Source organism: Hevea brasiliensis, chromosome 6, assembly GCF_030052815.1.
Source record: "Hevea brasiliensis isolate MT/VB/25A 57/8 chromosome 6, ASM3005281v1, whole genome shotgun sequence".
Classification (NCBI taxonomy): domain Eukaryota; kingdom Viridiplantae; phylum Streptophyta; class Magnoliopsida; order Malpighiales; family Euphorbiaceae; genus Hevea; species Hevea brasiliensis.
The window spans coordinates 3,679,273-3,703,117 of NC_079498.1; the positions used below are offsets into that span (position 1 = coordinate 3,679,273).

The 23,845-nt window shown below is 32.8% G+C and overlaps 1 protein-coding gene across 1 annotated transcript; it reads left to right on the forward strand.

Moving 5' to 3' along the window:
* Positions 1–1,617: 1,617 nt before the first annotated feature.
* On the forward strand, positions 1,618–6,050 carry LOC110642333 (calcium-transporting ATPase 1, endoplasmic reticulum-type). The gene is made up of 8 exons (XM_021794331.2): positions 1,618–3,358; positions 3,456–3,528; positions 3,654–3,775; positions 3,862–4,143; positions 4,227–4,604; positions 4,698–4,807; positions 4,886–5,114; positions 5,221–6,050. Exons 1-8 carry the CDS (start codon positions 1,928–1,930, stop codon positions 5,803–5,805), a joined length of 3,210 nt encoding a protein of 1,069 aa, XP_021650023.2. The 5' UTR covers positions 1,618–1,927; the 3' UTR covers positions 5,806–6,050.
* Positions 6,051–23,845: the final 17,795 nt, after the last annotated feature.

Below are 23,845 nucleotides of genomic sequence, written 5' to 3' on the forward strand. Positions count from 1 at the left end.
GAATCACTAACCACTTACTTTTATTCTCATCTCTTGCCAAACCTTCGGCTTTGATACTACTTTGTTATAACATACACAATCGCACAATCACACAGTATATGAATAGAGAAAAAGAATAATACAGGATTTATGTGGTTCCACCATAAAGTCTCCTTACATGGGTAAAACAAGAGGAAAAAGTTTTACTATGATAAAACGAGCAAGGTACAATCATTCATAACTCTCAAACCCTAACTCCAATGTGTTTTCCGAATATATTACAACTCTATCGGCCCGTACCCTCTGCTACCACCACAGATTTCATTTTTTATCTCAATCGGGTCATAATACGGAACTTTCAAATTAAGGTACAATTCGATTCTGTGAAGATATATTCAAAATTTAGGCCACATAAAAATAACAAATTTAAACGTTAAAAATTCTGCTACTTAATTATATATAACACTTGTATGAATCAAAATAAATTCATTTTACTAATGAGAATGTTGCCATTTCTCCACTCTAAGCTTATAATTAAATAATATTATTGATTCCATTTTGACAGATTGCAACCAATATTAATATCAATTTAAATTAAATATTTTGGTCAAATTTAACAAAACACACAACTAATTGATTTTATTTTTTTTATTAACAGATCATTATTTTAAGTTAACATGTGAACAAGGATCAAGAGGAGCAAATACGTTTCTTTTAAAAGTGATAATGTTATTGGAGCATAAAATTTTAATATTATAATAAGAATATAATAATTTTTAATATTGTACTAAATATTAAAATATAAACAGTAATTGTATAATATTTTGCTACTATAACTAAAAAATTTACACTATTCAACCATAGAGAACAAGTTTTATTATTATAATCCATTAATTGTATGCCTTTTCTTCGTCAATAGTATAATATTTAATCAAACTCAAACCTATTACCCCCATAGTATAAAACAGTTAGGAATGGCTACAAAACGAATATTTTTAGTACCTAAGAAATTTAGGTGATCTATAATTAAATTTTAATTGAATTTAAATTTAAAAAATAAAATAAAATTTAAATTTTATGAATTAAGTAATGAAGTTATTTATATAAATAATTAATTAAATATAATATTTTGTATTAATAATTTATATGTAAATATATAGGAGTCTGTAATTAATAAGTGAGTCATATCATAAATTTTGTATTTTAAATTTATTATGAACTGATTTTAAAAAAAAAATTCATATGTGTGTATGTGTGTGGTGGACGTAAAACTCAATTACACCATGTGCTTATTGAGAAAATTCAATTTAACGTATTTTTAATTTTTTATCTAATTTAATATGTAAGTTTTAATTTAATTTTAATTTAGTCTAAAAGTTAATGAAATCAAAAAATTAAATTTTTTGACGTAAATCAAGAAATTTAGTCTCTAAATCACTAAATTAAATTTCTTAATTTTTAATTTAAATTAAAAAAATAAAAAATTTAACTTGTAAATTTTAATTTTTAAATTAAATTAAATTTAAATTAAATATATTGCGATATATATATATATCCTCATTAGTTAAGTCAGCCCAAGACGCTGCGCTACAGCTTCACGCGCGACTATCTAACTACCAAAGCTCACTTGGGAAGATGTTATCTAGCCAATAAGAAAGCAGTAGCGAACACCATCCTACAATACTGCCAAATCGTTTGAGTTGCACACGGTTTTTTTGTCCCAGCTGTGACGTTAAACATTATCACGCTTGATCACCGGCTCCGGCGCTATTGGATTTCGTCACCGACGAAGTAACCAGGAAACTTCCCTGCGTAATATATTAATCAATCTCTGATTTAGTCCACTATAAAATGGATAATCTCCTCCTTCATCAGGCCATAAACACACAGAGAGCAGGTCAAAAGGAAGGAAAAAAGACAAGGAGAGAACCTTTTTACAGGCTCTAGTATGGGGAGAGGTGGCCAAAACATTGGTAAGCTTGAAACCAACAGCCCTCGAAATAGCCCTCGATTCCTCACTAATCCCAATTTGTTCCCGGCTTGGGCTAAGGACGTTTATGCATGTGAGAACCATTTCCAGGTGACCCAAAAATCAGGGGTCCTGTCAGCGGACATTGAGAGACGACGCAAAATCCATGGCTTCAATGAACTGGACAAGCACGAGGGACCCTCCATTTGGAAATTGATCCTTGAGCAATTCGGGGACACTTTGGTCCGTATCCTCCTTGCCGCCGCTGTCATTTCCTTCGTTCTTGCCTGGTATGACGGCGAGAAAGACGATGGGAAGAAGGAGATCAATGCCTTCGTGGAGCCTCTTGTGATTTTTCTTATCTTGATTGTTAACGCAATTGTCGGAGTATGGCAGGAAAATAACGCTGAAAAAGCACTGGAAGCGTTGAAAGAAATTCAGTCAGAGCAGGCGACGGTTATTCGAGACGGAAAAAGAATTACCAATTTGCCAGCGAAGGAACTTGTGCCCGGCGATATCGTTGAACTCAGAGTCGGTGACAAAGTCCCCGCCGATATGCGAGTTGTGGAGTTGATAAGTTCGACGCTTAGAGTCGAGCAGGGGTCGCTGACCGGAGAGAGCGAAGCGGTTAATAAAACGAACAAGGCCGTGGCGGAGGACGCTGACATTCAGGGAAAGAGGTGTATGGTTTTCGCTGGGACAACCGTCGTGAACGGCAGTTGCATTTGCTTGGTTACACAAACAGGGATGGAAACGGAGATTGGCAGAGTGCACACTCAAATTCATGTGGCGTCCCAGATGGAGGAGGACACGCCATTGAAGAAGAAGTTAAATGAGTTTGGAGAATCGCTCACGAAGATAATCGGAGTGGTTTGTGTATTAGTGTGGTTGATCAATGTGAAGTACTTTTTCACTGTGGAGTACGTCGATGGTTGGCCTAGGAATTTCAAGTTTTCTTTCGAGAAATGCACTTACTACTTCGAGATTGCGGTGGCATTGGCTGTGGCTGCCATCCCTGAGGGTTTGCCTGCAGTGATTACCACCTGTTTGGCGCTGGGCACTCGGAAAATGGCCCAAAAGAATGCACTTGTTAGGAAGTTGCCCAGTGTGGAGACTCTGGGGTGTACCACTGTTATTTGCTCGGATAAAACTGGTACATTGACTACAAATCAGATGGCTGTAGCGAAGCTTGTTGCTATGGGACAGACGGCGGAGGAATTGAGGACTTTTAAGGTTGATGGAACAACTTACAGCCCTTATGATGGGGAAATATATGACTGGCCTAGCGGTGGAATGGATGCTAATCTCCAAATGATTGCCAAGATTGCAGCTGTATGCAATGATGCTGGTGTTGAACAATCTGAGCATAAATATGTGGCCACTGGTATGCCAACTGAGGCAGCTTTAAAGGTGAGATTCATTCATGTGTGAGTTTGTTGGTTCAATTTAGCTAGAATGTGTTTGATGAAATAGAACTTCCCTGAATCTTAACTCCTTGTCATTACAGGTTCTTGTTGAGAAAATGGGCCTTCCACAGGAACCATTACTTGATGGTGGATCATGTGGCAGTGATCTTTTACGTAAGTACAAACTTGGCATACTTTCTGTTTTGTTTTTTCTTCCACCAGCATTGAAATTATTGGGCTCAGATAGAACTTTGCGTACGTGATCTGCTTTAATTTTTGTTTTTTCCCTCTCACTTAAGGTTGCTGCCAACAATGGAATGAATGTGAACGTCGGATTGCGACCCTTGAATTCGACCGTGACAGGAAATCTATGGGAGTCATTGTCAACTCTCCTTCAGCGAAGAAATCATTGCTTGTAAAGGTAAAAAAGAGCTGATTTACTAGATAATTTGTCATTTGTCAAGATTTTGGTGGAATTTTAACATGAATTAATAACATTTGTGGCAGGGAGCTGTAGAAAATTTGTTAGAGAGAAGTGCTAAGATGCAGCTGCTGGATGGTTCTGTTATACAGCTGGATGATAACTCAAGAAGCCTTATTTTAATTGCCCTTCAAGAAATGTCTTGCAGTGCATTACGGTGTTTGGGTTTTGCATACAAAGATGAGCTCCCTGAATTTGACACATATGACGGCAGTGAAGATCATCCGGCTCATGAGCTTTTACTTAAACCATCTAATTATTCATCAATTGAGAGCCAACTGATTTTTGTTGGCTTGGTTGGACTGAGGGTGAGCTTTGAAAATCTAATTAACAAATTCTTCAATCATTTCAAGTTTGTATCAAGTATCTATAAATTTTCATTCATATATAGGATCCTCCAAGGAAAGAGGTATACCAAGCCATTCAAGATTGTAAACAAGCTGGCATTCGTGTAATGGTTATCACTGGAGATAACAAGAATACAGCAGAAGCTATATGTCGTGAAATTGGCGTATTTGAACCTGAAGAAGACATTAGCCCAAGAAGTTTAACAGGAAAAGAGTTCATGGTGTTGGATGATCAAATAGCACATCTTAGACAAAGTGGTGGTCTTCTGTTTTCCAGGGCTGAACCAAGGCATAAGCAAGAGATAGTGGCGCTGCTGAAAGAAGAAGGGGAGGTAGTTGCTATGACTGGTGATGGAGTGAATGATGCACCTGCCCTGAAACTTGCCGATATCGGAGTTGCAATGGGAATTGCTGGAACAGAGGTACCTTTTGTAATATGCTTGATTAATCATTAATTATTTTATATTGTTTCTATAAATCTGTATTGAAATTTCTTCTGCCTCTTCACTCTCCAGGTTGCCAAAGAAGCTTCAGATATGGTGTTGGCAGATGATAATTTTAGCACAATTGTTGCTGCCGTCAGTGAAGGAAGATCCATCTATAATAATATGAAGGCTTTTATCAGGTTGGCTTTTAGCAAATTTGTACCCTTCCCTTTAGCATATATACATAATTTCTAATTAATATCTAACTCCTATTTCAGGTACATGATTTCTTCAAATATGGGGGAAGTAGCCTCTATATTTTTAACTGCAGCTTTAGGCATACCTGAAGGCCTTGTGCCTGTCCAGCTTTTATGGGTAAATCTTGTTACTGATGGACCACCAGCCACAGCCTTGGGATTCAATCCTTCAGATAAGGACATAATGAAAAAGCCCCCTCGTAGAAAAAATGACTCTCTCATAACTGCTTGGATTTTATTCCGTTATCTGGTATATATAACAATAATTGTATATATGTTTATCCCCTTTCTAATTAATTAACTTGTGATTTTTGTTTATCTTTTTTAAAAGATTTCCATTCTTGATTATTTTCCAGGTGATTGGGATTTATGTTGGGATAGCAACAGTAGGTGTCTTCATCGTTTGGTATACACAGGGTTCCTTCTTGGGGATTGACCTTACTGGAGATGGTCACACCCTGGTTACATACTCGCAGCTCGCCAACTGGGGTCAGTGCTCATCCTGGGAGGATTTTTCGGTATCACCCTTCACAGCAGGAACTCGGGTTTTATCCTTCGAAAACAACTCTTGTGATTACTTCCAGAGTGGAAAAGTGAAAGCCACCACACTGTCCCTCTCTGTGTTGGTTGCCATAGAAATGTTCAACTCTCTCAATGCCCTTTCAGAGGATGGAAGTCTCTTAACAATGCCTCCTTGGGCCAATCCTTGGCTCCTTTTAGCCATGTCTTTCTCCTTTGGCCTGCACTTTTTGGTCCTATATGTGCCATTCCTATCTCAAGTGTTTGGCATCGTGCCTCTTAGTTTTAACGAATGGCTCTTGGTTCTTGCTGTTGCTTTCCCGGTGATTCTCATTGATGAGATTATCAAGTTTGTGAGAAGGTGTGCAACCAGTTTTCTAAAATCAGATGCAAGAAAATCATCAAAGCTCAAGTCAGAGTGAGCCTAGCTCCCTGGAGAATGCTTTGCAACAACTATATGGAGTCTCCTCCTTTGTAATTCTCATGCTTTACTGAAGGTGTTTCTGTGCCTTGAATGCTTAGCTATACATTATATGTGATCAGGATTCTCATCCTCAATCTCATCATCTCATCTTGTAAGTGGAAGAAGCTCTACGAAGCTATGTAAAATAGAAGGAAGATATATGCAACAATAATTCAAACTTTATGAAGGCTATTTTAAATTAAACACTGTGAATTAGAATAAACTTTATGAAGGCTATTTTTTTCTAAATAATATTATCATAATTAGCTAGTCACATAAATATATGTATATATTCATCTTTAATTTTTCATTCTTTTGATCCCATATGTAACAAACAAATACTTTTCGAATAGAATTTGACATTCTCATAAAAAAAGATAAATATAGAAATATTACATTTTCAAGTCACTTAATTTTTTTATTTTAACATTATTCACAAAGACAAAAAATAATTTAGTTAAGGGTGTTTCAGACTTTTTTTAATACTAAGTCTCATTAAATTGACTTGCAAAATAATTAATTATCTTTTTGTATATAATTTTAATTTTTTTTTTTTTACAGAATCATTTTTTTTCATGAGTTGAAAGAATTGAATTTCTGATTCTTCTAATTTCTCTTAAGGAGATTAGTATATAATTTCTCGTAGGCAAGTGTTTTCCTCCTAACACCTCAAACGAAAATATACACAAGAATTTTACTAAAAATGGGTGAGATGTATTTTGCATTTTGAAATTCATATTTAAAGCATTTGGATATACACATCATGTCCACCATCTACCTTAGGTCTGTGCACGGTTCTTGGGGGAACCGAACCGAACTGAAGAAATGTATCAAACCGACAGGAACTGAACTGAACCGAATTTATTTTGATACTTTGGTTCGATTCTGGTTCTTCACTAAGAACCGAACTAGAACCATACCGAAACTGAACCGAATCTGTACCGAACCGAAACTGAACCGAGAATCAAATTTCTATATATACTTTTCTATGTTTTTTTTAAGATATATTATATACTTTCAATATAATTATATATACTTATATATGTATATATAATTATGAACTAAATATAACTTAATATTACATTTCATTTTTCTATATTTTCTTAATAATTTTAGTTATAAATACATTAAATTACCTTATCATTCTTAATTATAAATATACTATTATCTTATATTAATATATAAATATTAATTCTTAATTATATTTGTATCTTATAATTAAATATTATATGATTAATAAATAGTTAAAATATATATTGTATGATGTACTATTATATTATATAATATATTTAATCATAAGTTATATATGCACCTTATAATTAAAGATTATATAATTTAGGTATAGCTAAAAGATATATTATATGATATATTATGTATTAATAACTTAATTCAAAACTATAATGTTAATTCAAGTATGACTTTTTAAGGAAATAATTATATAAAATTATTTTAAGAACCGAAAACCGAACTGGAATCATATCGATCCGAACCGAAACCAAAGAACCAAGAACTGTATCGAACTGAAATCGAAATAATGAAGAACCGAACCGGAAACATATCGAAATTTCAAAATTCCAGTTCAGTTATGGTTCCTAGGCAAATCCCGAACTAAGCTGGAAGCGAACACCCCTAATCTACCTCAAGCTCTCTTTTCCACACATACGAGGATCCAAATCACTTGCAAAAGCAAATTGAGTTGTACCTTAATTATGAATAAGGATTTAACTAAATACAAATCTGCATAGTAATTCTAATCAATTGCACATCTATATAAACATAATAATGTTGGTCTCAAAGCAAGCAAAATGTTGTAAGCAATAAGCATATATCCGTATAGAATGTAAAACTGCATATATAATGTATCTTTTTTTTACTGTACTTCATGATACATGATAGGAACTAAAACATAAGAAAAGAAATCAAAGTAAGACAAGATGAAATCTAAAATTATACAACTAAAAAATTAAAGTAAAATAATGCTATGTCACTTTTTTTTCTTTTTGTTTGATAAAATTTTGCTGGTAATTGAATTCAAGTCATAGTTAAAATTAATGCAAACCAACAACTGTTTGAATTTGATCATGCCTCCACATGATCTGAAACTATAGGAAAAACTGGTGGTTGCGTTGAGCAAGCTATGAACTGCATTTACATAAGTGCTGCAAAGTATCAGAAGGCAAGAAACAAGATTTATGTTAACCTCAAGCACAGAGAGGTTAAACCTGACTATCCCTGCACCAAACCAAAACTTACAAGGCTTGCTAGCCTCACATCACTCGCTTCTTTCTCTCTGTACACACTTCAATTAGTTTCTATTAGCTAGTGTCAGCTGAGTCCAAAGATCCCACTTCACTCTGTTGCTCATTTTTCACTAGATTCTTTAATAGTGTTCCTCTTTAGGTCTGGCTGTGACACAAAATTCATTACCACCTTCACGACTTTCGTCACTGGATGGACTTGCAGTCTCCGGGGTTGTCTGCTTCGAGTTCATTCCAATCCTCAAAGTTTTGATCTTTAACTTGTCAGTAGATTCTTTGCCATCACCTTCTGAGCCATTGTCAGGCCTAGATGTATCATCCATTGCTTTGTTAGCAACAATACGTTCATCTTGCGCAGAAGCACCTTTAGATTTTCTAGCTTTCTTCCTGGAAGTGGTGGTAGCTCCACTCCCTTCGAAATCAACTTTCAGTTGTTTTGCGGACTCTGAAATCAACTTCCCCTTTTGCTTTCCTGGTTTATCAGACGAAGGATCAGCATTTGGAATATCAGTTTCTGGCACTTCACCAGACAAAATATCATCTCCAACAAGTTCCCACCGTTCCCTTCTGAGATTTAGTATCTCTTCGTCCCCATCAGCATACCTAGCCTTGTGCTTCTTTCTAATAGGGTCATAGGAATCAAGAACTGCTTCATAAAACATCTTGTCCCGCGGCCACCAAACTTTTATTCTGCTACCAACCAATTGCTCACCAAGATCAGGAGGCACTTCCTTCCTTGGCGTTCGCTTCCTTCTGCTATTTGTTTTAGGGTGTCGTGAAAATCACACCCACACAAAATAAAAAACACAAAATTTAAAATTTAACGTACTTCGGTATAAGCCTACTTCACCAAATAAATCCACTATTAAAAAAAAATAATTACAACTACTAATTATTTTTCTCACTCTCAAAATCACTCAAACAAAACTCATGGAATTCAACACACCTCCTTACTTTGTGAGCTCTCTACAATGTATTCCATATAATTGCCAACCAACTACATATATATAGGCTACTGAAATCTAATCCTTTTAAAATTTTAATTATTAAACTTCATAATTTAAATTTTACTAAACTTCTTAAACTAATTATACTTTATAATTCCTATTGGACTTGGACTCTTAACAATCTCCACCTCCAAGTCAAATAAAATTAGTCTTCACAATTTCTATAAAAGTCAATTTTCTCTTAGATACTTCTTTGCACTCTTGATTGTTGATGTTGCCTCTTATTTCCACTTGCATTCTTCCAATCAATGTACTTTCTTCCAATTTGTAGAGATTCTTTGTGCCAATCTTCTTACCCTTCGTGATAACAAGAGCATTTAGGCTAATTCTCATGACTCCACCATAAATCGAATACCCATAATCCAAAGAATCCAACTTACCCAAGAAATTAAGTTCCTTTCAAATTTAAGAACGTATCTCACTTCATTGAACACTTTTACACGATCACTATGCAGTTTGATTTTCACTCTTCGAATACCTTCAACTTTCATCTTGTTCCCATTGGCTAGCTTTACTTTTTCTCATTCATTTTCTTCAATCACATCAAACCACTCCTTATTTGAGCAAATATGGAATGGACAAGCAGAATCCATTTACCACTCATCTTGTGATAGATCTTTTGCCTTCTTCTTATCATCATCCACATTCAAACATTCACCATCAACTCCATCATTCATTCCAATTGCGGCAGTTCCTTCTTTTACTTTTCCACGACTCTTTTGAATTGTTTAAACTCTGCAAGTTCTTCCTTCATCTTCATACAACGGTATTGAATGTGACCCTTCTCATGACAGTAGGAGCATTCTCTATTTTCATGGTCTACTCATAGTTTCGAGCTCGATCTATTATTCCTTCTCCAATTATTTTCACGTGGATTGCTTCTACCATGAATAGAACCAGCAACAAAAGCTCCACCTTCATTACTATTATCTGTCTTCTTAAACTTCTCATCATCCAAGATCACTGCGGTAACCTCCTCCATCTTCAAAGTCTCTTTTCTAATTGTTAGAACTATCACCAAGCTTTTATAAGAGTGTGGGAGAGCGGTTAAAAGTAAGAAGGCTTTATCTTCTTCATCAACTTTCATACAAACAATAGCCAATTAGATAATTAATTTATTAAAAATATCAAGGTGATTCCTCACATCAGTACCTTCATCAATTCTAAGTTGGTAAAACTCCTTCTTCAAGTATAAACCATTTGTGAGTGATTTTGACATCTACAAGCTCTCCAATTTCTGCCACAAAAGCAACTGACAAAGTCTCCTCCAAGATATTATACTTCACATATGGGGCTAACAATAATCTAATCGTACTCACAGTCCTTTGTTGAAGCTCCTCCCAATCATCATAGTCATCGGTTGCTTCTCATTTAATATTTTAATTAATTCTTATTGTATAAGGACATCTTTCATGATACTTTGCTAGAAACTGAAATTATTTTTCCCATTGAATGGCTCTGCCTTAAATTTTATACTCGTCATCTTTGACATATCAAACTACAGCTCTGATATCACTTGTTATAAAAATCACACCCACACAAAATAAAAAACACAAAATTTAATGTGCGCCTACTCCACTAAACAAATCTACTATCAAGAAAAAATAATTACAATCACTAATTATTTTTTTCACTCTCAAAATTACTCAAATAAAACTTACGAAATTCAACATACCTCTCCACTTTGTGAGCTCTCTACAATACAATTTATATAATGGTCAACCAACTACACATATATATAGGCTACTAAAACTTAGTCCTTTTAGGACTCTAATTATTAAACTTCATAATTTAAATTCTACTAAACTTTCTAAACTAGTTATACTTTATAAACTAATTATATTTTCTAATTCTAATTGGACTTGGACTCTTAACATAGGGGTTTTTTCCCTATAACTTCCATCTCTAGATGATTTGGTTTTCTTAACATTCGATACATCAGCAATGCCTACATCTGAAATACCATTAACTGAACTTCTTTTCCTAATATCTGTTCAGAATAATGAGTTGTCTCTTCTGATGTTCCTTACCTTTATCTTTGTTGACTGATGAGATGGTTTTTCCTCATGTTCACTAAGGAATCCCACTCTCTTATCTGACAAGGTATTTGTAGAAGGCAAAGATGCCTCTTCAGTAGTCTTTGCATCAAGTCCAATTTTACTTGAGCACTTCTGTTGCTTTTACTTTTGAGTTGCTTCTACCTATAGATTGGTTTCCCAAGCTGAATTCATCTTCAGCTGGAGTTATCTCCTCATTTGCAACACTCAATACCTCTCCTTTTGATAATTTTAAGGAACTAGGATCAGCACCTTGATTTGTAGAGCTTGCATTTTTCTTTAGCTGGCCTCTTTTGAGATGATTTCCACTATTAAGGCTTTGATCATGTGATGCGGAAGAAGAAGCACCTATGACACAACCATTTTCTTGTCTCAATCCTGTGAGTTCTCTCACATGTGCTGATGATAGAGATACCTTCTTTGGAACTAGATTTTCTGATCTTAAATCTACTCCCTTATCACGAGGCTTTCTCTCATAATGTAATTTTGTAGTTTTTCTTCTTGAAGAAATCCAGGAATGATCATTGCCTTTTTCTGGATTCATCAAAGAATTAGGTTTTTGCCCCCTTTTCCTTGGGACAGTCCTTTGTTCTTTTTCCAAGTTGACTTCAGATTTTGCATCACCTTGTGCATTGTTGGAAAATGGAGGAGATGGCTTTAACATAAAGGAGAGCTTAAAAACAACTTAAGAATACAAAATAAAGACATAAGTTCTGCAAAATATACAACACGAAAAACAAGGAAGAAAGAGGTAGATTCTAAGCTTTTGCAAAGACATTATAGAAACTTAAAATTAACATAGCAAAAAAAAAAAAAAGAACCAGTGGGAGAGAAAATAAACCCAAATTCCATTAATAAGAAAGAGAGCATGCATAAACAAACATAGACTTTTTTTATTCAAAAGTAAACATAGACTTTTTTTTTCTTTCTTTCTTTTCTTCCTCAATTTTTCAGCTCTCCAATTCTCACAAACTGCGCATACTCTTGGCACTTTTTTCCAACAATAGCATCTCTTTTTTATAGGGAAATATTACTTTTTTTTTTCTTAACTAATGCTATACTTGCACCATGCTTAGATATGCTCTTTTCTTTTCTTATACACATGTTAAAAAAATCACATCAACTTCCAACACTCCTCCTTAATGGGATTTTTGCTGGAGGTGGACATCTTCATCTTGGATCATAAGTTCTTTAAACAACGTCAAAGATTGATCTTTTTATGTTGGCTATCTTGCAAACAATGAGCTCCTTCTTGAGAGCAACTAAGTATTCATAAAAAAAGAAGGCTAATGCCTTTCAACAATAAATTTTATTTTACATTTTTTAGACTTGCTAAGGTCCCTTATAATACGTTCTTGCAGTTTTCTGATATGCTTAGGTTCCTTCAAATAAAGGTTCTTGCAGTTTTGAGATTTGCAGGTCTGAATCTCCAATTTAAACACTTGTTGGTCTAAGATTTTTTTTTCCTCTATAGTTTAAAGACTTACATGTCTGAAACATCAGTTTAAAGACATGATGGTCTAAAATATCAGTTTATAAACATGTAGGTCTTCTTCAAGCAGCTTCAATAGGTCTGCAATGGTTTTACAAATGGCTCTCAAAGATCATTTGGGCTCTGATACCATGTTAGAAAATGGAGGAGATAGCTTTAACACAAAAGAGGGCTTAAAAACAACTAAAGAACAAAAAAAAAAAAGACACAAGTTCTGCAAAATATGCAGCAGAAAAAACAAGGGAGAAAGAGGTGGATTCTTGGCTTTTACAAAAACATTATAGAAACTTAAAATTAATATAGAAAAAAGAGACAAGTTGGAGAGAAAATAAACTCAAATTCCATTAATAAGAAACAGAGGATACATAAAACAAACATAAACTTTTTTTCTTTCTTTTCTTCCTTATTTTTTTTTAGCTCTCCAACTCTCACAAATTACACATTCTCTCTGCACTTTTTCCTAATAGCAACATCTCCTTTTTATAGGGAAATATTGCTTCTTTTTTTTTTCTCTCAACTAATGCCATACTTGCACCATGCTTAGGTATGGCTCTTTTCTTTTCTTTTCTTTTCTTTTCTTTTACACATGTTAAAAAATCACATCAACTTCCAACATGCATCATTACTTTCACAGTGCTGGATAAAAAAAACAATTCTCTAGTACTTTTGTAGAATTATTATTGACATTGTCAGCATTTCTAGTTGAGCTGTTTCCATTAGTTGTTAACTTGGGAATAGCATCCACAGCTTAGAAACCTTCTCCAAAAGAAGCAGTAATGGGTGATAGCCTTAGTCACCAAATGATCCCTTGAAGCATTGACCTGATCACATTTGAGGGTAAAAGTCTCATCCTGGCATATAGAAGCAACTATTGGAGCATACTCATCCAAAGCTATGCTAATGGACTGCATTACCTCCTTGAGATAAGGTTTAAGTTTAGCAGCGCAATTAGTGATAACTTTTTCCCCAAGCTTCCATGCAACAGGAGAAACACTCTGATTTTCCTTTCTTATACTGGTCAAAAGGGTAGTGAGAAGAGCCACTAATATATCTCTATTTTCATCTATGATCAGGGTCATAATTGTTTCCATGGCCAAAAATACAGTATATGGTTAGACCTAATGATTTTTAGGAATTGCTAGAACATCTTTATAATTAGTTCATCCAACTCCAGGTCCAACGTCACCAAGCATGACCTGACTTTTGCAACAGTATCAAGAATGAAAATTGCCTTTGTATAACAATGACTTGACACATGGGACAATTTCTCAAAAGCTGCTATAGTCAACTAAAAAATTTCCTTCATATGGTCATTATTGTAAGGAGCATTAGGTGTAGTTATTCTTGTAATCTCACTAATACAAGATGCTAATAGAACTTTCACATTAGTATCTGAGTTCCTCAAAAGGGCATTAGAAATTAAGGCCATCATGGGTAAAAGTGCATCTTGCATTGATCTCGATGGTGCTGGCTCGACATTTATGAGCAAACACTTAAGTTATCAAGCATAGTAAGAAGTTTATCAATGGATGATGGAGGGTCCAGGAGCCTATTCCTAGTCTCCTTAAGTTGCTCCTCTAGCTCAATCTCATTGACAGCCATTTTTAACATTCTCAGCAACAAAATCTAAGAACCCCTAAAAATAGCAAACTAAGAGTTTTACTCTCTCTCAATCTCTATACTTTTGGAGATTTTCACTCAAACCCAATCACAAAAATTCTCATTTATAACCCTAACAGCAAACAATGCCTTGTTAGCTCTAGTGACAACTCAATGCTATGTTACTTTGAGAAGCAGTATTTTGTTTCTGGAGTTTAGACGAATCTAGTGTAGAATCGCCATAGATTGGCATATGGCTTCTACCTTCGATGTTGTTCTCGAAGTTGGTTGGATTATTCCTTATTGCTCCTCTAATTTCATCAAGTTCATCAATTAATTATTTCATTAATTCACACGTACCAATAATGATGAATGCAAAATTTAGACTTATGGGACTAATGATGTGTGCAACATTTATCCCTAATGTCTTATGTACTTCACTCACAATTTGACTCTTTTTAAATTTCTTTTTTATTACATAAAAGAAATTTTTAAAAATATGAATAATTAATTTTTTTTCAATTTAGCTTGGCTAATAGAAAAAACCTTCTTAATTATAGAATATTTGACCATTAATTTTTTTTTAATTATGTCAATAAAAATATTAATTAATTACAGACACAGTATTGAGAAATAGGAGCGAATAACAAATGCAATATTTAGATTTAGATGTTTTGTGTACAACACCTATGATTTTCTTTAATTCATTTTTTATTACTTAAAAAGAAAATTAAAAAATATAGGATACTATTTTTTTAATTTAGTTGGGAAAAAAAACTTAAATTATATTAAAGTATGAGCTCATTCAATTTTCTTATTTAATTGGACTAATAAAAAAAATAAATTTTATTAAAAAAATTTTGAGACTAAATGTGAGAATCTATTAAAGACATACTCACATTCCCGTTCGAGTCCAATGTGTACAAATTAGTGTCTTGTGTATATATTTTACTTACAACTTGAATATTTTAAAATTCATTTTTATTACTTAGAAGCAAATTTACAAATTATGGCCCACTAATTTTCAATTTAATTAGGCCAATAAAAATAATCATTTGTATGGATTTTATTTAGTTGGGCCAATAAAAAATTCAACTTTTTAAACTTTTTGTTAGAAATTTTTTAGGACTAAATATGAGAGTCTACTTAATGGTTGCAAGTGACTATAAAGAAGACCACTCAAGCCATAATTGTCCAATGCTTGGGTTTTCAAGCTTTATACAATGCAATAGAAGAAACTTTTTAATTTAATGATATATTAATCACATGTGTCTCAATTTCTCTGCTACATAAAGAATCAGTTCTCTTTGTTACTTTGTAGGTATGAAGCTTCCTCTTATCTACTAGAATTTTTCTTCTCTTTGTTATTTTGTAGGTATGAAGCTTCCTTTTATCTCCTAGAATTTTTCTTCAATCTCGTGGTAAATGAGAATTTTCAACTTTTCTCGATTGCTTAGTCTTTTTTAATTGTTTTGGAGTCCAAAGGCACACCATTCACATAATTTTAGTTCTTAGAGTTTAAGTCGGTGATTTCCTTTATTATATGTTGCCGAGAAAAAAGTGAGGACTAAAATGTATTTAAGTATTCGAATTTATCTTGCTAGGCTTTGGAATAGTAAAATAATTTGTGAGATGAGGCATAATTACAACTGCATGTGGGAGTTGGTATTTAATTCTTTTCTTCTAGAATTTTTCTTCAATCTCGTGGCAAATGCGAATTTTCAACTTTTCTTGATTGCTTAGTCTTTTTTAATTGCTTTGGAGTCTAAAGGCATGCCATTCCCATAATTTTAGTTCTTAGAGTTCAAGTCGGTGATTTCCTTTATTATATGTTGTCGAGAAAAAAGTGAGGACTAAAGTATATATAAGTATTAGAATTTATCTTGCTAGGCTTTGGAATAGTAAAATAATTTGTGAAATGAGGCATAATTACAATTGCATGTGGGAGTTAGTGTCTAATTCTTTGTAAGACTTAAGAGAATTAGGTTTGGCATAACATAGCATTTTTTGTGTCTTACTCTAGTTCCTTAGCATATAGAGATGTTTAGTTTTGTTGAGATGCGTAATAAATGGGCTTCAATTTTATTGGAAACTGTAATGGCTAATATTTGATTAAGTTCTTTTTATTTATTCTCACTTCTTAAGTTGAGTGGATTGATGTGCACTAATGGCTTTAATTACAATGCTGCTTGTTTCTTCAATTAGTTCAGGTAACGACTTACATTGCAAATACTACTAGAAGAAAAAGCTGACAAAACATGTTGTGAATAGCGAAAGTATAAAACTATAAATAAATAAAGCAAATATGCCACAACAAAATTTACGTGAGCATGCCTTCTTCTACCATTATCAAAATAATCAACAATCTCAAACCTACCAACTCAATTACACCCAAAAAACTCATACAAAAATTGGTTAGAGTAAATACATTAGTTAGTCCCTCTTATTTTCCTCTAGATATAATCTACTATATTTACTAATTTAACTACTTTATACACTATAAAATGTGTCTTCAACTATAGGCCAAAGCTTCTACTTCATGGACAAAAGCCAAATAACATTTTCACAATACTCCTATTTATAGTATTAGTCTCCCTAATCTTAATCTGATTAGGAATCTAAGTCAATTTAGGAACAACACTATAATAGAAGTTCTTTATTGTTGATGAATATTTCTCTCACTTAAATTAGAAAAATGTATCTCTAAATCTTATGAGGATTATGAGTCATAAATATAACAAAATATTTGAGATTTTCATGTTGGTAAATGTTGTGTGGTGGATGTTGAATGGTTGTTACCATGCCCCTAAACATTTTAACTGTACCTGAAGACGATGAAGAGAATTTTGAAAAGTATGTAGAAGAATTCATTGCTCCAAATGTAGAAAAATTCATTGCTCCAAAAGCCTATTTTGAATCTGTCATTGAAACTATACGTCAGATATTACTAAATTTTGTCTTTTCATGTCGTAAGCAATTTGCAGTAGAATAATGAATTTTTGGCTTGAATTATATCATTTATGTTTTAAATCACAAGAATCTGGAATATTGTAGATGAGTTTTTGAAACTTTATTTCAATTGAAATGAATATAATGATACCTCATAATCACCCCTTAAGATTCTATCAAGGTAAAGGCTTTTTTTCCATCTTTTTCAGTGAATTGTATTAATAGAAATTAAATTTGTTCTTTAAGGTTATTTTTTTAATCTTATTTTTTTTTCTGGAAATTGTTTTATTGTCAATTAAAAGGAATGATCTTTTGTTTTTTGGTTATAACTATAATAGATGAACTGCTAATACATTTCTTATTGAGTAAATCAACTTATATATACATAGGAAGTAGTTACGATAAACTCAACCTTATACCATAGTTACAAATCATGTTACAAGCTAAAGATAATAACTGACAGATCATGGCTAAGGATAATGTCCAAAGGGATAACCTTATCACACCTCTCAATTCAAGTAGGATACATATTGAATTGTAAGTTTTGCTTTGAGCAACTCATGTCGTGGACGTGACAGTGGCTTAGTAAAAATATCTGCAACAAAAATTTAGAAATACAAATTATTAAATAAAATTATTTTCATTAAATTTCATCCAACTCCAAGTCCAATGTCACCGAGCATGACCTGACTTTTGCAATAGTATCAAGAATGAAAAATGCCTTAGTATAATAGTGACTTGACACAATGGACAATTTCTCAAAAGCTACTATAGTCAACTGAAAATTTTCCTTCATAAGGTCAACATTGTAAGGAGCATTAGGTGTAGTTATTCTTGTAATCTCACTAATACAAAATGCTAATGAAACTTTCACATCCATATCTAAGTTCCTCAAAAGTGCATTAGAAATTAAGGCCTTCATGGGGGATAAAAGTGTATCTTGCATTGATCTCGATGGTGCTTACTCCACATTTATGAGCAAAAACTTAAGTTTATCAAGCATATTAAGAAGCTCATCAATGGATGATGGAGGGTTCAGGAGCCTATTCCCAATCTCCTTAAGTTGCTCCTCTAGCTCAATCTCATTGACAGCCATTTTTAACACTCCAATAAAATCCTAAAACCCCTAGAAACAGCAAACTAAGAGTTTTACTCTCTCTCAATTTCTGTACTTTTGCAGATTTTCACTCAAACCCAATCACAAACATTCTCATTTATAGCCCTAAAAGCAAACAATGCCTTTCTTGCTCTAGTGACAACTCAATGCTGTGTTACTTTGAGTAGTGGCATTTTGCTTTGGAGTTTAGACGAGTCTGGTGCAAAATTGCCATAGATTGGCATATGGCTTCTACCTTTGATGATGTTGTCGAAGTTGGCTAGATTATTCCTTACTGCTCCTCTAATTTCATCAAGTTCATCAATTAATTATTTCATTACTTCACACGTACCAACAATGATGAATGCAAAATTTAGACACGAGGGACTAATGATGTGTGCAAATTTTATCCCTAATGTCTTATGTACTTTACTCATAATTTAACTCTCTCTAAATTTCTTTTTTATTACATTAAAGAAAATTTTAAAAATATGAATAATTAATTTTTTTTTTCAATTTATCTTGGCTAATAAAAAAAACCTTCTTAATTATAGAATATTTGACCATTAAATTTTTTTTAATTATGTCAATAAAAATATTAATTAATTACAAACACAATATTGAGAAATAGGAGCTAATAACGGATGCGCTATTTAGATTTAGGTGTTTTATGTACCACAACTACGATTTTCTTTAATTCCTTTATTATTACTTAAAAGGAAAATTAAAAAAATAGGATACTAATTTTTTATTTTAGTTGGGGAAAAAAACTTAAATTATTTTAAATTATGAGCTCATTCAATTTTCTTGTTTAATTAGACTAATAAAAAACATTAAATTTTATTAAAAAAATTTTGGGGCTAAATGTGAGAATTTATTAAAAATATGCTGGCATTCCCTTCTTGAGTCCAATGTGCACAAATGAGTGTCTTGTGTATTTTACTTACAACTTGAATTTTTTAAAATTCATTTTTATTACTTAGAAGCAAATTTACAAATTATGGTCCACTAATTTTCAATTTAATTAGGCCAATAAAAATAATCATTTATATGGATTTTATTTAGTTGGACCAATAAAAAATTCAACCTTTTAAACTTTTTGTTAGAAATTTTTTAGAACTAAATATAAGAGTCTACCTCATAGTTGCAAGTGACAACAGAGGAGACCACTCAAGCCATAATTGTCCAATGCTTGGGTTTTCAAGCTCTATACAATGCAATAGAAGAAGCTTTTTAATTTAATGGTCTATTGATCACACGTGTCTCAATTTCTCTGCTACATTGATTCAATTCTCTTTTTACTTTGCAGGTATGGTGTTTCATCTTTTCTGCTAGAATTTTTCTTCAATCTCATAGTAAATGCGAACTTTCAACTTTTCTCGATTGCTTGATCTTTTTTTTTTACTATTTTGGAGTCCAAATGCATGCCATTCGCATAATTTTAGTTCTTAGAGTTCAAGTTAGTGGTTTCCTTTATTATATATTGCCGAGAAAAAAGTGAGTACTAAAGTATATAAAAGTATTCTAATTTATCTTGTTAAGCTTTAGCATAGTGAAATAATTTGTGAAATGAGGTATAATTACAACTGCATGTGGTAGTTGGTGTCTAATTCTTTGTGAAACTTAAAGAGAATTAGGTTTGGTGTAACATAGTGTTTTTTCTGTCTTACTCTAGTTTCTTAGCATATAGAGATGTTTAGTTTTGTTGAGATGTGCAATAAATGGGCTTCAATTTTATTAGAAACTGTAATGGCTAATATTTCATTCAGTTCTTTTTATTTATTCTCACTTCTTAAGTTGAGTGGATTGATGCATACTAATGGCTTTAATTACAATGCTGCTTATTTCTTCAATTGGTTCAAGTAACAACTTACATTGCAAATACTACAAGAGGAAAGAGCTGACAAAACATGTTATGAATAGCGAAAGTGTAAAACTATAAATAAATAAAGTAAATAAACCACAACAAAATTTATATGAGCATGCCTTCTTCTACTATTATCAAAATAATCAACAATTTCAAACCTATCAACTCAATTACACCCAAAAAACTCACATAAAAATTGCTTATAGTATGTAACACCCCTCACCTGACTACAGTGTAGCCGAGCAAAGTGTGCTACATTCGGTGCCGGAGCACCCTATCTTATCTTACTTTATTCCTTTCATAATTTGATCTCATTATATTTTAATATTAATTATTTTTTTGACGGAGAAACCAGCGGAGTTTCCCCTATTTTATTACCAGTTGACGTGTTTTACTATTTACCTGTTTGAAAGTTTCAACAATATTTTCAGAATAAAGTCTTATCCATGCTAATCATAATTATCTCATCAATCATTCTCATAATTTTCTCATATTTCAAATCTCATTCATACATTTCAATTTCATAATCATTTCCATGCATACTCAATTCGTATGTAAACATTCTCAAATTACATAAGCAAAATTTTCAAATTTCCTTAATTTACATAATTTACAAAATAATTACAAAATTTCATAATTTACATGATATACAAATTAATTACAATTTGCTAATTTATATTACAATATAAGAAATAATTAACATACACAAAATACATGATATGCTTAATGTGAGCCCTATCTACATGCATTGCTGAGGTGGTGACAACCTTTGACACTCTGCAGATCTGAACTCTCAAAATTTCGATCAAGCGTCCGATTGGGTTCTAACTTGATACTGCGCGAGGAAACAATTCCATCGCGCTAAGCATTGCTGCTTAGTGGTGCAATAATATAACAAGGAAATAATATACAAATAAAGATAGATATAAAACATAATTCAAATAATCAAGATTTATTTATACTTCACATGCGGTTTCTAAAATTTAATGTGTTATATCCTAATTTGGTCTTCTTTGAAAGTGTTTATTTGCTAATGTACAATAATAATGTACAAAGAAAAATGATTAGAAAATAATAAATTTATGCCTATATTGTTATATAAGCACATTTGCAATATTTATTTATGTTATAATTTTCTTTGCTAATCTTTTAGCATTTTCTCTATACTTGCTAGGTTGTCTCAGATTATTTCATAATAAGTAAATTTTGATATCTGTCCAGTTCATTTCGATTCTTTCTAATAAATAACTATCCTAATTTATTTTAGGTCATCTTACTCATTTATTTTATTTAATTTCTAATATTTTTAATTGCTAATATTCTTAACTTATCTCAATAAATTACACTGCCCAAGTAACCTACGACAGGCTGACTAAACTGGATAACGGGTCGTTGGCATTGGACACCACGGTGCATCGGGCCGTCATACCATGGGACGCAGAACGTCAACCACGTATGCAGTCAGTATGGCTAAAAAGCCATGATAACACATAATCGGGCATAAAAGCCATGAATGTTGGCATAAAGCCATGAATACGGGCATAAAGCCATGAATACAGGCATAAAGCCTTTCACAGTACTGCTAAAACAATACCCTATTGGCATGCCAATCTATCCAATCTGACACACGTGTCTAGGCAATACAAGGGCACATAATATCATTAAATATTAATATATTGTGTTTTATGAATTCATTATTTCATGAGAAATTTCAATTATAATTCATACATTCATTTGATCATTTATATGATCACAATTCACATCAATTATCCTTTTATACCATTGTACTCAAAATACTTCTCCTTTCTATAATAATGAGAACTAATGTCTCATTCATACATTAATATAGTTCATTTATTCATTCATTATGTTATTCATATTGATCACAATTCTAAACAATGGTTCACCTGTACCATTGTATTCAAAACATTTTCCTTTCTCATTTATACATTTAAGAATCTACTTATGTAATTACAAATTTTATATTTCAAGTTGAGTTACTAATATTTTATGAATTCCACTTGTGATGGGCATATAAGCTCTAACTATCTATTCACATCAATTAGGTGACTTATTTATCATGTTTCAAGTAATCCATGAAAATTTCATGGATTTCAAATTTATGCTCTTAATTTCCTTTTAACAGTTTTGACTAAGATGCATAGTCCACATTTGTCATACAATTCTAAGCATTTAAGCTTAGAATTGGTTCTAGGTCTTCATCTTAGTTTGTTACTCATTTTGATTACTATTCACCTTACTAGTCAACCAAAATGTTGACTTTTTCATACTTAAGGGATATGTTAATTCTAATTACACCAAGATCCCACATTTTGAGTTTTACATTTGCTAGTATTAATTGCCAATTGCAATTTAAAGTCCCCTAGATGCATTTCTAATTTCAAATTTTGAATTTCAAGTTTTAGTGTCACTATTCACCTCATTGGTCAACAAAAATGTTGAATTTTGGATAGAAAATAGGTGTATTGGTTTTAACACCCCAAACATACCACATTTTGTATTTAAAACTTGTTGGAATTGATTTCCATTACCATTTCTATGCTTAAAACAAAAAGGGCAGAATTTTCAGTTTTTTAAGCCTAACTTTACTGTTCCATTAAGCCCTGTTGCAGTGGGAATTTGAGGAAATGGTAAACATGAAAGTTGTTCCTTATTTTGTCTAGTTGAATTTCGTTTTTTGAATCACTCCATTTGGAGTTTTGTAGCTCCAGATATGGTCCAAAAACCATAGCTGGCCGGATTGCCAAAACTGCAGAATTACCAAATCTACAGTAACATGAACAGTGACTGTGACTGCCATTTGGGTTAGGTTCTGGCCATAATTTGGGGTAGGTTTCTTCATGAAAGTTGTTTGTCTATGTCTTAACTTGTTGCTGTAAAAATTTCAGGTCAATTGACCATTTCTACAGTGAGTTATGGCTAAATGAACAGTTACTGTTCATTTGGTCATTTCTGCAGGTGCTGTTGCAGGGTATCCGGATTGGGGCCAACTTTTGGTCCTCTTGCTTTGGTCTTTTGGGCATGGTTTCTTCAGCAAAAATGTGCCATTATAAGCCTAGTTTCATGTCCAATTGGCCAAACACCAATTGGACCTACACAGCCAAAGTTATGGCTGTCTAAGTGGACTGAAATTTCAGTCACCCTGCTGCTGTCCCTAGGCAGCATACTCATTCACTTTGCCATGCTACATTTCAGTCCAAATTATGGTCAACTTACCTAAAATGGTCACTAATTGACCCTTAAAATGTTTTCTAACAATTTGCTAAGCCAAGTCAAATTTTCACTTCTCAAAACCCTAATTCCCATCTCCATTTCACACTAGTTACCCTAGTTAACTAGCTAAGTCATTATCCACATAATTATGTACTTCAAATATGATCTCTAGTCCACTTTAAGTCCATCAAAAACACTCAATCTTGTTCCTTCCTTAGGGCAGCCAAAATCCATGGTATGTATACACATGAATTTAGTCCATTTAGTTTACAAATTCCTACTAAATTCAAGTCCCTAACATGGAAATAAAGAAATCTTTGCATAAGTAAGCACTAACCTCTTGTAGGGCAGAATTTTCTAAGCTTCAACTCCACTTTCTTTGCTTTTCTAGGCTGCCAAACACTTCCCCAAGTTGTATGGACAAGTTTTAATGAAATGTG